General features: G+C 37.9%; 1 protein-coding gene across 1 annotated transcript in view; it reads right to left on the bottom strand.

The window, feature by feature from the left end:
- Positions 1 to 14,080, bottom strand: part of MCTP1 (multiple C2 and transmembrane domain containing 1) — a 273,536-nt gene that overhangs the window by 83,852 nt on the left and 175,604 nt on the right. The window contains exons 11-15 of the mRNA XM_080362212.1: positions 13,010 to 13,112; positions 10,868 to 10,970; positions 10,394 to 10,495; positions 9,955 to 10,029; positions 8,098 to 8,217 (exon numbers count right to left, since the gene is read on the bottom strand). Of these exons, the coding sequence (XP_080218338.1) occupies positions 8,098 to 8,217; positions 9,955 to 10,029; positions 10,394 to 10,495; positions 10,868 to 10,970; positions 13,010 to 13,112 (503 nt within the window). The remainder of the gene's footprint in view (positions 1 to 8,097; positions 8,218 to 9,954; positions 10,030 to 10,393; positions 10,496 to 10,867; positions 10,971 to 13,009; positions 13,113 to 14,080) is intronic.

The raw sequence follows: 14,080 nt of genomic DNA, 5'->3' as shown, positions 1-14,080 counted from the left end.
GAAACAAAATATGTTCTAAGCCTTTTTTATATTAGTGGTTTGGATTTCACATTCTGCGAACAGAGCAGAAATTATGAAATTGCATGTTAAAAATATAAGCAGGACAAATATTTTCATGATGCATATTTGAAACATCATAACTAAGTTACCCCAAGTGTTTTCACTGCAGTAAAATCCAGCATGTTGAAAAGTACTTGTTTTTGATCCATTCTTCCACTCAGGCACAGCTGCTTACAGTATCACCTGCCAGCTACATACCTACTGAACAAGTGACTACCCTATAGGGACATAAGCACACTGAATATGCTTTAAATTAGGAAAAATCTAGTAGCTTCACTTTGGAACAGCTTGCCTTAATAAGCCTTTTGTACATCTAGTTTTCAAAAGCTTTGAAATATTACTTCTCTACTTGATTTTCCTTACTTGGGCATTTCTCACTAGCATGCAACACACCTGGTTGTTGCCTCTTTCTTCTACTACACCGAAACTTTTTGCAAAACTTTACATTATTTTAACTACTGAAAGGTTCAGCAAAGTCAATGTGGTCTATAGTCCTCTCACATCAAGGCAAACCTTTATAATACCTAACGCTGCTAAAATAGAAAGGAAGTAAAACACTTTTTATGACGAGATTTTATAATGTGTTTGTTCTCGTATGACTCATAACTAAAAGACGGCGAACAAGTAAGATATTTTACAATCCACCTATGTGCACTGTTTAAGTAATGGAAGTTTAAATGGCCAAGGTTTCCTTCAAGGACCGTGAAACAGCAATTCAGGGAAGGCTGTGATGATGAGGTACACTGGTACTAAATAATTAACCAGATTTAATACTGGGAGTCTCTTGTGTGCAAAGGTTTTTTTCATGAGAGCTTTGTACAGTCAAGAGGAAAGTGCAGGTAGGAATACACGGTGCAATGAACCCATGCCTGGACATATAACCAGACCGGGTCAAACACAATCACCCTGCAACTCTTCCAGCAACACTAGGCGGTGAGCAATTAGGCCTTGTGCATGATTAATGTCATTTGAAATGTGCTCCAGACTAAGACTGACACTCACACAAACTTCCTGCCAAGGTTTCTAGCCACATCACTGCCCTAAGGTGAAATCTAGGCTCGTTTTTGGAACTATCTGGACAACACTGAATACTGGATGGTAACTAATAGTTTTTGTTAATTTCTATAAGTTTTGATCAACCATGTTTTGGTGCATGAGACTTTTTGGTGAATCAGGCTATAATAGCATTCTAAAAGCTTTGATAACCAAATACTTTCAGTGCAAAGTTGTTTGTTCTCTAAGTAGGGAGAAAAAGAAAACAGATGGGAAAAAGGGGAGACCTTACTGCAGTAAGTAAGTTCCAGTAAGAACGATGGGGACAGACTTTTGAGCAGGGCCTGTTGCAACAGGACAAGGGGCGATGGTTTGAAACTAAAGGAGGGAGATTCAGGCTGGAGGAGGAAACTGTTGTCCCTGAGGGTGGTGAGAGCCTGGCCCAGGCTGGCCAGAGAGGTGGTGCGTGAACCATCCCTGGAGACATCCCAGGCCAGGCTGGATGGGGCTGTGAGCACCCTGAGCTGGTGAAGATGTCCCTGCTCATGGCAGGGGGGGCACTGGGGGAGCTTTAAATATCCCTGCCAACCCAAACCATTCTGTGATTCCATAAATGGTCTGATAGTGAAGGGAAAGTCCAGGACCTGGCATGCCCATGCTCTATTCTGCTGTGTATTTCCTATTCGAGAAATCATAAAGCCTCTTCACCTCAGCTGGTCATGCAAGATAAATGAAGTGTTTCCCCACTATGCATAAGTGGTTTTGAGATTAAACACTTTAAGATTATGAAGAACTCTGAATGTAATCTAGGTAAGTACCTAAAATATGCAGGTAAAATAAACACCTAAGGAAAATATAAAAGTGCCTAAAGTTAGAGCTGTTGCCATTTTAGATACCCTGGGTACCCCAGTCACCTGGATGGTGGTGGCAGAAGTGACACAGAACCCAAGACAGACACATGGTCTCCTGGAACAGCAGCAGGATGGCACGTAGGATGCTCTAGTTTACCTAAAGCGACATCCAGTCTGCACTTACACAACAAAACACACTGCTAAACAGGTTCAGCAAGTGTGCATTCACTCTATGAAGTAAAATTAAAGTGATTCTTTAGAAACAAAATACTAAAGAAAATTATTAAACCTATAAATCGTGCTCAACCTTTCCGTGTATGAGATTTGCAAGCACACAATGTGCTGAACACATGATGTCCCAAAAGTCATCACAGCGCTGCAGGAGATATGGATTGGTGACACCAAGTATTTCCACACCAGCATCGTTCCTCAGTTATTGTGTTAACTATGGAGGTTTTTTTTAAACCACTGCCGTTGACGGTACGTTCTTCAGGTATGAATTGTTAATGGATCCTAATGGTCACATATACTGACATCTGTTACTTTCCTACCCCACTTTCCCAAACCTGGAACACAGCATAGCCAAGGGTTGCAGAAAGCTCAAATCCCACTGTGTTTTTGCAGCGGTCTCACATTAGTTCTGCTGGTCTACAGAAAATTATGAAAGAGGAAACAGGATTCAGATCACTTTTCTTTTTGTCTGCTCCAGTTCTGAAAAAACAATCCAAAAGCACAGAAGTCTGGTCAACTTCATTGTCCTTCCTGCTGGTGAAGGTGCAGCTGATGAAAGGCTGAAAGGTTCTTTGCACGTGTGTGCAACCTGCATCAGAAATGAATCTTGTACCTGGCTTTGCCACTACCATGTCACCTCACTTCTGCAATCTCCCTTTTGAGAACAGGCAGTTTTGACAGTAACAGGAATTTTTGGAAAGGCGTTTTTCTGGGATGTAAGGAATTTTTGCAAAATTCTACACAACAGGCAGCCAAGATGACCTGCTGCTCCACTTCACCTGGGTCCAGTAAAAATCAATTTGAAGTTCTTTATGCATTATATCCTCAATAATGGTATCAACAGTGGCAAAATTTATGGGCTTTTAAAAATATCTGCAACATTCTGATTCTCCTACAATTACAATGTGGTAAAAAAAAAAAAGGAATATGTTTAATAACTCACACAAGTGTATTCCCACTCATGATGGTACCACATTAAGTCTCCCCCAGAACATAAAATCTGTCCTTCAGCTTTTAGTGAACGTTGCTTGTCAGATACACAATAATGATTATTCCCCTTTTTAAAAGGTAAAAGCTAAGCAAGTTTGCAAAATTACTGTCTCATTTCCTCCCAGGGACCACCTCTTTTTTTCCCTCCTGTTTCCTTCTCAGGTTCAATTAATTAGCATGACAACACCGCAAGTAAATGGTGTATGTGCAAGAAAACTAACACTTAATCAAAGGCTAGGGACACTATCATGTCATTTTCACACATGAATTGTGTAACATTAGAAGACAAAGCGAAGGTGAGTTAGACCTGACAAATGACTCGGATTCAGGGCGAGTCATTTTATCAATATTTCAAAGCCTAGGAAAGAGAAGTATTTTCTGTGTGCATGCATAGACACGTATAGAAAGATTCAGAGGAACAAGAACAGGAATAGAAAGAACATGTTCACAGAAGGATTTAATTTGAGGACACACTGGAAAGTACGCATTTGTTTGGGTGAGGGTACCCTGCTTCCAAATGAGAAAGGAAACAAGTTTATTTTATGAGTAACAGTTAAACATTCAAGCAGGCAATTAAAGTGTTTTACCGAGGCCATTTTGGGATACCAAACACTTTGAAGATTACACATTCCCTCATATTTCATGTTCAATGTTCCTCTAAGTAAAATATGTGGTTCCCTTTAGGTACTCAGTTATGAATTGTACTTTAAAGGCAAGGGGACATTTTTGATAATGCACATCTTAAACTTTTCATTAAACTACCAAATTTAAATTCTACCTTTTTGTGCACTCTGACATTTTTGTCTGGCATTTTCATTAATTTTGCGACATACATAAATGTAGCTGAAATGTTAACTGATCAATACTTTGTCTCTCTCATGTAGCACTAGAGCGAAGCTCCCCAAGGACCACGCAGCAGTACAGAAATTAAATGTGTAAAATATCAAATGTTAATGTTAAACACAGCAGCACTTACTGTATAACGACTGAAAAGGCTAAAAGAATTCCAAATGGACAGATGGTAGCACAAATTATCTACAATCACATTTAAAGACTAAAGTTTGTCCCGTAAAATAATTCATTGACTCACATTGAAGTGTGTCCTTTTACTGATAGCTCAGTTGTCCAATTATTTTTGTGCTCATTACAGTGAGAAATGACAGTACTGGAAAAAAAGACTGTACACTTTTTTCCCCCTACGTTGCACCCACTGACATCTGCAAGAACACAAATGTCTGGTCAAGAAGCTGATGGAAATTAGGCCCAATTTAGTAGACATTTCAGGGCCCACAGCAGATTAATCTAAAGAAAAGCCATCCACTTCTGCACGTTCTGATAAAGTTCTTCTGCTTGAAACATATTAATTACTGAATTAAAAAAAATACGAAATTAACTACTAAATAATCCAAAGGTCTGTTTTAAATATCTTACAGCAAAGGCTCTCTCTATGTATTCTAGTATTCTCATTCTATGTATTCTAGTATTCTCATTCCGCATTGCACTTAGGTGCTTATGAAGCATAAATACAAACATGTGACACATTTTTGATCAGCCTCTAAACACAACAGGGCTATATGTGATATAATAAAGCTGTTCCGGAACCGAAACATTAATTTAACATTGTTGCTATACAGTGCCTTTATTTAAGATGAAATAAATACGAAAAAGGGGGAGAAAATATCAGATCTTCTGACAGTTCTAATCCAAAGTCACAGGAAGATCAGCCTATGTTTCATGAGCTACTTACAAGTATCTTTCAATATCTGGAAAATAACTGCTAATAATACTTCATGGTTGCCTTAGCATATATATAAATATATACGTATGTAGATATAAACATAAAAAATACGTGTGGGTAGCAATTGTTCTTCTGCTGGGAATTACTGAGGCACAGGCAAAGAAAAAATGGAATCTAAACCTTAAGTCATTCAGGTAAAATTCCCAGCAAAGGCAATGAGCTTATGAAATTCAACAGAAACAGGTGAAACAATGTTTAGTTGAGAAAATGTAAAATCTAGAACACTGAAAACTTAACTTCCAGGTTTCTGTACTTCTAGGTACTTCATGTGCATCAACAGTCATTGAGTTGTTGCCTTTGGACAGACTTGAGGAAGAACCATGCAAAACACTCAGTAAAGAATTTCATTTCCTAAACTGTCCCAAATAATGAAAAGGTTTGAGACAACCAAGGTCTGGAGTAGAAATACTCAACAAGCCCCTTCATTGAACACTTTTAATCTCAACTCCTAACAACGTGACTCTCCAAGGACAATGACTTTAGAGAAAGTTGCAGTGAGTACTTCAGTATGCGAAAAGCATAGAGCAGATGACGGTGACTTATTATTTAAGGCTTTCTCTGGGTTTCCAAGAGTAGTCCTCCTTGTTGGATCTCTGACTGATTACAACTAACCTACTACATTTCTAAAAATAGAGCAGGCCTGCCAAAATTTCTACACCCGCCATCTCCTGTAAGAGTAGCCCCAACAGAAAGGTAAGACATGGGATGAGGTATGAGAAAAAGGCACCTGTAATACCAAGAACCTGGGGCAATGGGACATCCAAACAATCAACCTTCACGTATGTAACTTATGTGAAATGGCTATAAATCCGTATTGTGACATTACCCATGGTGGTACATCTTCAAAGCCAACAGTAAGGAAGGAATGGTTAGTTTTAAAGGTTAGTTTTAAAGTTTACTTCTTGTATGTTATTTATTTATCTGCCTACGGAACTGGAAACTTCTAGAATGGTGTCTCATCTGGTTTCTGGCACCGTGACATTTTCCAGCCTCTGGAAGATGACTTCAAGAGGAGATACGATTCGTGTAATAGTGAAGAGATTAAAATTATACATATAAGTACAGATTTTTTAGGGAATGTACTAAATTCCAGTGTAACCTTAGTGCAAGTGTAATTGAGCATTACACGTGCAAGTGAACCACTCTCAAGATTCTTCAAGGGCCTATGATAGATATGAAATTCCAGGAACCATCTAAATCCAAAGCTTACCACCACAATCCAAGTTCGCATAGATTTGACCGAGCTAACAAAAGGTTATCAACATTTTGCCCAACAAATGGATGATTTGATCATTGGACAGAACAACACCAGGTTGAGAAGCACGGTATGGACTTTGGATGTAGAGCAGGAACACATCTGTGAGGTCACAGCACTGATAGTACCCAAAACTACCACAACCACCATAGAGCAAAACAATTACTAACAGGAAAATAAGAAAAGTAGGCTCTTGAGAGAGATATGTAAAAAATACATATACACAAATAAAATCAGGAACATGTTTTCTACTACAACAATGATGCATACTGACTTATAAACCTTCTTCAAATTCTGCTTTCTGTATTTGCAGGTACTTATTATGACACTGAACTTATCTAGGACTGGAAACAATTAGAACTTAAGAGCAACACAACTTTTTCCATGGCCATAGCAGCATATCACGAGAAAGAAATTATTTTATTTGCCCAGAGTATGAGATCTCTTTCCTTTCTTCCACTGTTAACAAGTGAGTGCTCTACATCTGTATTAAAATCAGATGTGGATAGATGAGTATTCACTAACTGGAGCAGTAATAGTAAAAGGAACATTTGGGTTTTAGACAGAAAAATGCATTTTCCTATGAAATTTGGACCCATTTAAACTAAAATAACGACAGGTCATCATTCTGAAGTAAACAGTAGGAACTGTATTTTGATTTTTGCTTATAGTGTAGCCACTGCAGACATCAGAAAAAGATAAAAACCCTAAGAGTTTGAACAGCACGTGTCATCTCCTGCACTCCCAATGAACACTGCAATAAATGACCAAGAGCTTCTGCCGTGCTTTGATAGGATACACGGGGGTTTAACAAGTCCAACTAGAAGAAACTTCCTGCAAAACAGCATATTTTAGGACCAGACTACCCTTTTTTACTGCGGCAGTGCAGCCAACTCCAATGTCTGGTTTGATTTCTCCAAATTTGAGGCACCTGAGCTCCAGGCACCCAAGCTTGGAGCAATGTCACCAGAGTCTCTCTATAATTATTCAAAGAAAGACCAAGACCATTCCCTGTTCATTGTGGAGGGGCCCATCACTTCAGTTTTTCATCCAGCTTAATAAATTTAGATGTTCTAGAAAGCGTGTCCACACATACATTTCTACTCCTGGTGGGACTCCCTCAAGCTGAAAAGAAACTGGGACTCTAGTCTTGTTCGTAGCTCATTTTTTTTTTTAAATAAAAACTTACCCATCTGGGAAACACAATCTAATCTACGATTATGTTTTGAATTTTCCAAATTTTGCATGAAAATAAAGGTTAATATTAAAGAAGCCAATGTTTATGGAGAAATAATAGTTTCATTTAAATCACTGAAAATGAATTCACTAAAAATTGAACTGTGACCAGAGCCTGATGTCTCAAAGATATTACTATGTTTGGATTCATTATTTTAAAGTTGAGGTGGTTTTTATTTTGTCTTGTTGCAAGAAAATAATTCTGAGTCTAGAGGTTTGTACTTCTGAAAAGTTATAAGTGCAATATATATTTATATGTAGAGGACAAAATAACACTAATTTTATATTAGTGACATGTAAAAGTATTAATGAAACATTCAGAACAAGTTTTAGAGTAAATATGTAACATACAAGGGGGCCAAATAAAAGTTAGTAGAGGTAATGTGTGAGAATCTCAAGATCCACTGTCCAGAGTTCATTGACTGCAATTGAGTCGTATCACTTGCTTATGTTATTTATACAAATCTAAATTTAAAAAAAAAAAAACCACCTGTCTTGTTTGTGTGACATTTTAAACATAATTTTACTTTTTTAAAAAAAAAATAGCAAATAAATATGATTTGCAATATATTCATAATGCAAAGTTTTAAATTAAAAAAAAATCAGAAACCTCCATACCAACACTGTATTATCTTTCAGTCCAGAACACAAGTACATTAACAATAATATAAAGAAGATCATACCAAGAAAGCAGCAAGACTTCTTGGGGGAGAATCCCAGTCAAAGCAACTGCTAATGTAGTAGGCGGCGTTTATGAGCACCATGACACAACGCTTCGTCCGGATAAAGTTTCTTAACAGTAGCTGTTAAAATATGAAAGAATAATGTGTTTCCAAACCTCAGAAACTTCAGAAGAGGTTCATGCTTACCATATTGCCATTATTCAGACTGAGAAAACAACATGTTATGCTCTCTAGCTCACAAATTGGGAATGACGATTTAAAATTTGGGACACATGGAAGTGGGAAAATTTTAGTTAGTTGTGTCAATTGATATTTGTTGGATTTAATTCTAAAGACATAAATTGTTGTCCTAATTTCCATAACTGTAGACCAATTCTTACAAAATTTGATGAATGATTTTGTTATTAAGATTTCAGAGTTTCATTACATAGGCAAGGCTTTCCCCATTCTCAATTATTTAGAAAATTCTGGCCTTTCTTAATAAAAAAGATGCTGTAGGACACTGACCTGAAGCTGTGCAAAATTACTGCTCTAATCTAATTAAGATCACCTCCACCTGTTACATCCATTTTTTCCTTAATTTCTAACAAATTAGTCTGCTGTGATGTATTTAGACCGCATGTTTTTAAGTATTTCTCAAAGTAACTTTAGCTGCCCACATTCAATCTGTATAGAGAGGAGACATAACAGTGCTGTGTTTTGATAAATCCTCTAAAATGGTAATTCTCCTGACCAAAAAAAAAAAAAAAAAGTGAATAAACCAGTAAATAATTTGTGTGTTGAATAGCATAGAAAATGCAAGATAGGTAAGACACATTCACTTTCAGAAAATGTGGATGTTTTAAAATGCAGCCACATCAGTCACAAATAAAGATTCTTTCCCCCACTGCCAAGTGTTTTTTTGCTGAGTTACATCATGCAAGCTAATTTAAAAGAAAAAACAACCCAAACTATGAATTTAAAGTTTACTCTTCCTGCCATCTGCAAAGAGCTCAATGCCATTTTCCATTATGAAAATGGGGAGAAGAATGAATATTGAAGAAAAGGCCTTGATTTTTCTTTGCTGGAATAGTAATGAAAGATGCAGCTCTGGTGACTACATTACAACAGTAAAGAAAATACTTCGCATCTTGAAATCTTAATGAAATACTCCATACACCTAATATAAAGTTCATCCAGCAGATAAGTTAAATTGTGCTCAGGTCTATAAACTTTCAGGAAAATAAAAAATAGTTTTGACACCTTTGCCCTCCTGCTGCAAACAACAAAAATCTTTTTCCCATAACAGTCCAATCAAAACCACAGTTCACCCCATTTAAATACATAATTTGTGGAACACGAAAAACAGAATCAAAAGTAGTTCAAGATGAGAAAAAGATAAGACGTTTTTAAATACTTTTTGCCAAAACATTAAGACTGTGAGCGGAAAAAATATCCGCTATGGTTCCACCTTTGATTGAAACCTTACTCAACTAACTTATTTAAAATTTGGTGAAAAGAATGCTGAAAGCCTCTCTGCCCTGCAAGAAATGGAGATTTTTTCGGGTCAAGGTTAACAGCAAAAATTTATGCAAGACTTAGTTTACATGCACCTGTGCTATAATCCGATACGTGTGGAACCTGATGGTTTCAACTGTGTTCTTATTCACGTATTTCATGGAAATTAAGCTGCAATTTATAGAGGAGACACAATAAACCCATGTATTTTGTTTCTGCCTTTTCCGACCTATCATATTCTTTTGTAAACAGGTAATGAAAATGTTATTCTTTACCCTCAGCGGTGCGATACCAGATATTTGGATGTGCACACTTGATATTAAGGCTTTCGGAAAGGATTAGTGTTTCCTTACTCTTTACCTGTTTAGACAGTCTGTTTTCCTCTTCAATGTACTTCTGTTCTTTGGGCATTAAGGTTCGTAGGCTGGCTTTCACCTATGCATTGAAACGTTTTGTCAGTATTTCAGGCTCCTTGCTAATAACACATGCTTCAATTTGCAAAAAAAAATAAATAATAATAATAATAATACTAGTAATTGTGGAGTTTGGGAGCCGGGGCTGCCCAGCCCGCGACACAGCGACGCGAACCGCGGCGCGAGATGCTGCTCCGCACATTAACAGCAACAGCAGCGGCAACAAAAAGAGTGGGTGTGCCAGGCAGTGGCAGAAGAGTATTCTGCAGTATACATCAAGGTTTAGAGAAAATGGGGAATGACAGAAATTCTCTACAAATCGGGAACAAAAGCTTTCATGAAACTGAACTCTTTAGCAGTACAAAAAAGCCAAAGTTAAGACTTACAGCATTAAAAATCACATCTATTTCAAGATAGATGACCCCCTTTGTTGGCCCTGTCAGCTGCTTGTTTTTCAAGACGTAGGCTTTCTGTTCACCATTTTGAATCTGCAGGAAAAGGACATGACAGCCGTCTGTCTGGCGGTCTCTGCTGAATACACCCCCCCGGCGACCCCTGACCCCCAGCTGCTGAAACTGACAGAGAACCCAAAACAACTGTGGCAAGTCTGACAAGTACCTGTTCATTACCAGGACCGAGTCTGTCAGGAAAAATTAACTATCATGGGATTCAACATGGCCGTGAATTGAGTATGTTAAAATTTTAGTGTTCTTATTACAGACCTTGGTTGAGAAATGACAGACACAGAGCTGCAAATCTTTTTTTTTTTTTTTTTTAAAATTTTTTTTTTTTTTTCATTCCTTCCTTTCCCCCTTCAGCAGAAAAAATAGAGAGCGATATGTCAGGTGAATGAAACTTACAGACAGCAACGGTATAGCAACTTTGCCTAGAAAGTCAGCGCTCCGATCGCGGTCCTCGTCATAAACTGTCACTTCAAGCACCGAGTGGATGTCTTTAATATTGCTACAAAGGGAGAAGCACACACAGGAGAGAGAAGAAGTCACCTACACCAGTGGGTACCAAGGACAAAAGCGTGAAAGGTTAACAAAAAACAGATACCCATCTATTTTTTCAAGCCGTGGCAAATAACAGAACTTAAGCAAATGAGGCACCTCTCCGAGTAACTGAAAGGCGCGCTAGGGGATGCAGCCGTCGCTCTGTCTCTACAAGGCTTTTCCAGCAGGAGTTTCCTGAAGGATGTTGCTTTAAATCCCCTACCTGGGGAGAGCATCCCCGACACCGCGGTCCTGGCAGCGATTCCTGCTGCAAACGCTGCGGAACCCGCGGCTCCGCAAACGAAAACAGCGACGAGCTCCGCAGCGCATCCTCGCACTGAGAACAAGCCCTTTAATTCTAAAATCCTCGCTTAATTACAAGCGTGCAACAGTCATTGCAGCAAATTAGGAGCAAGAATTACGAAAGGATGCATTTTTCAGCTATTACTGGGGTTTTTTTTTGCCTGCGAGCTACTGAACGCTCCACCACCATGCACGACAAAAGTCACTGTCTATTGTAAACTCTCCAGTGAAAAATTCACAGTCCTTATTCAGAGAAAAAGATCGAATTGTCTGAAAGAACTAATCTTTGATTAAATGGCTGATCCAGGAAATACTAATTCAAACAAAGCAGTTTAACTTCGCTAAAATATATGCCTCCAGATGAAACTGGATTGCTAGCTGAAAAGTAATTAACAAATCTGAGGATAAATAAGGCAGTCAATGCAAATATACAGAGAAGAGAGGTGAAAACTCTCCTTGAAGGCCTTTTGAGTTTTTCCTATTTGATTCCTGATTAGTCTTTTGTCCTCTGCAAAAACAGGCAATTTCTTATGCAGAGAACACTGCTGAGCAGTAAAGGTTGATTAGTTATTGACTCCATTAGTAGATAATTAAAAATAAATTAACGAAGAAATAAGGATGGTTTTCCAGATACATAGATGAGACCTACGTTAATAAGCTAATGAGAAGTACAACTGTTGTGACTTTTGTTTTTCCCTTTGTCCTGAGTTCATTCCTGAGAGCTCACTGCAGGGCAAGAAAAGACACGGATGCCAAACATATGAATGTCAAATTTAGAATTAAAAAAAAATAATAAAAAATAGAGTTTCTTTTGAGACAAGGGTGGAACATAGTATTTTAATTTATGATAAAGTGAAGTAAGGGTACACAAAGCTAAAGCTGCTTCTGGTTCGCAGGGGACTGTCAGCTGATTTCAGCAGCAAAGAGACCTGCGGCTGATCATTTTTCTGCTCATCGGTGTCACGTTGCAGTCAGACAGAGAGAAGCATGGAGAAAAAGAAGGCAACGGAGCAAAGCAAATACAGAAACATTTTGTTTGTGGAAGACTTTTCTTCTGTTTTGCCAGGGTCTGTTAATGCCTTCAGAGTAACAGGGGCATAATAAAACCCAAACGCATCACTTCCCAATAAACTAAATCTTTAAGATGGTGTTTCACCCAACAGCATCTTTGTACTAGTGTGACACTGGATGTATTGTGAGGAGCACTGTGGGTAGATGGAAATAACAAGTGGAAAGTATCTGATCATAATTTAGAGAAGTACAAATGCATTTAAATTTCCTTTCTTTCTATAGTCATCTAATGTTTATTAAAGTTAACAAGCACGTTTCAACGAAGGCCATAAACACAATATCCTTTTTTTCATCCAGTGTGACGGATTTGGCCCTTGAAACTCTCACTTGAGCTACCAGGAGTCCAGAGTGCTTAGTGTTACATAAACCTGGTTTCCAAGAAACTGGCCTTGCTTTTTTGCCTTCAAAATGGTAGTAGTTCTCTAACTTTTTTCATGTTTTTAACCCCCAAAAAGGTATTCAGCTGTTTGGTTTAGTAATATCAGTATATCATCATTATCCTTCTCCAGAATCAGCAGTAGGTATCTTTGTTTCACATGTACATTCCCTTCAACAGCCTCCCCACTCCCAAAAATCCCAAACGAAGCACAAAACCTCCCTCTTCCACCCCAATTACAGAATCCAAACACCTACAATGTGAAGATTTTGTTCCATTCTGGGTTGAGATTCTTGTAGACGGTGTGTGTCAGCAGTCTGTCATTGTTCAATTCAACTACGCAAAATGGGTCACTTTTACCTGTAAGAGAAAATTCAGAACAAAATTTATGAACCAAGAAAACCCACCATGAGCAAGGTTTGAATAAAAATTAGGGGGTTTGTTTTTGTTTTGTTTTCTTTTCTCTTTTCCTAAGTTGGGTTGTAACTCCCTCAGGAATTAATTCAGGGAAGTCCTATGGTCTGCATTGTATTCAAGATTATCATAACAGGCTGTTCATCTTTGCAATCTATTAACATTCTTCACTAAAAGAACATCTTTCCTGTCTTTTTTTTTTTAAAAAAAAAAAAGAAAAAAAAAGGGAAGAATCAACGTACAGACTATTCTGATGGAAAAACAGCATGTTCCTAAAAGGAGCCAAGCACCCTTCTGAGACAGCTAACAGAACTTTACTTTAATGGTGTCAATCCTACATTGACTGTAACGATAACGTAATTAGAGCATTTTGATATGTAGGAATTGTATTATTCCATATTATTTGTAATAACATAGCACCTATGATACTCATCCAAAGATTACTATGCCCTACATGTTTCATGCTGTACAAATCCTCTCCCCAAAATCAAAAAGCCTTAAAAACAGTCTCAGATAAAAGCCTAACACCAGAGAAAATGGGCAAGTACAATTAAACAATGAGGTGATATCAGCTGGAATGATGGGCTGTAGTCTCAGCACAGCAGAAGCTCAAACGTGGTTGAGATTTTTGTATACATTAAAGCACAATGAAGTAGCTTTGCATATATTTACAAGAAGGTCCCTCAGCATGAAAGCCACCACAGGAGAAAGTATGAAGATGCTGCTTTGAAAATGCAATATGTGGATAATGGAAGCAGTATCCTAGACTGGACATGAAAGTCGATTTTTTTTTTTAAAAAAGAGAATGGGGAAAAGAAAAGTGTCTGTGTGTTAGGTGGTTTGCCCCTGAATGTGAAATAAGCACCTTTTAGCCTATCACTGCAGGTGAGCACTGCTTAGATACCAAGCAAAGA

The sequence above is a fragment of the Nesoenas mayeri genome (genome assembly GCF_963082525.1).
Source record: "Nesoenas mayeri genome assembly, chromosome: Z".
Lineage (NCBI taxonomy): Eukaryota > Metazoa > Chordata > Aves > Columbiformes > Columbidae > Nesoenas > Nesoenas mayeri.
The sequence above is the reverse complement of the archived record's forward strand: the minus strand, read 5'-3'. Positions and strand labels throughout refer to the sequence as shown.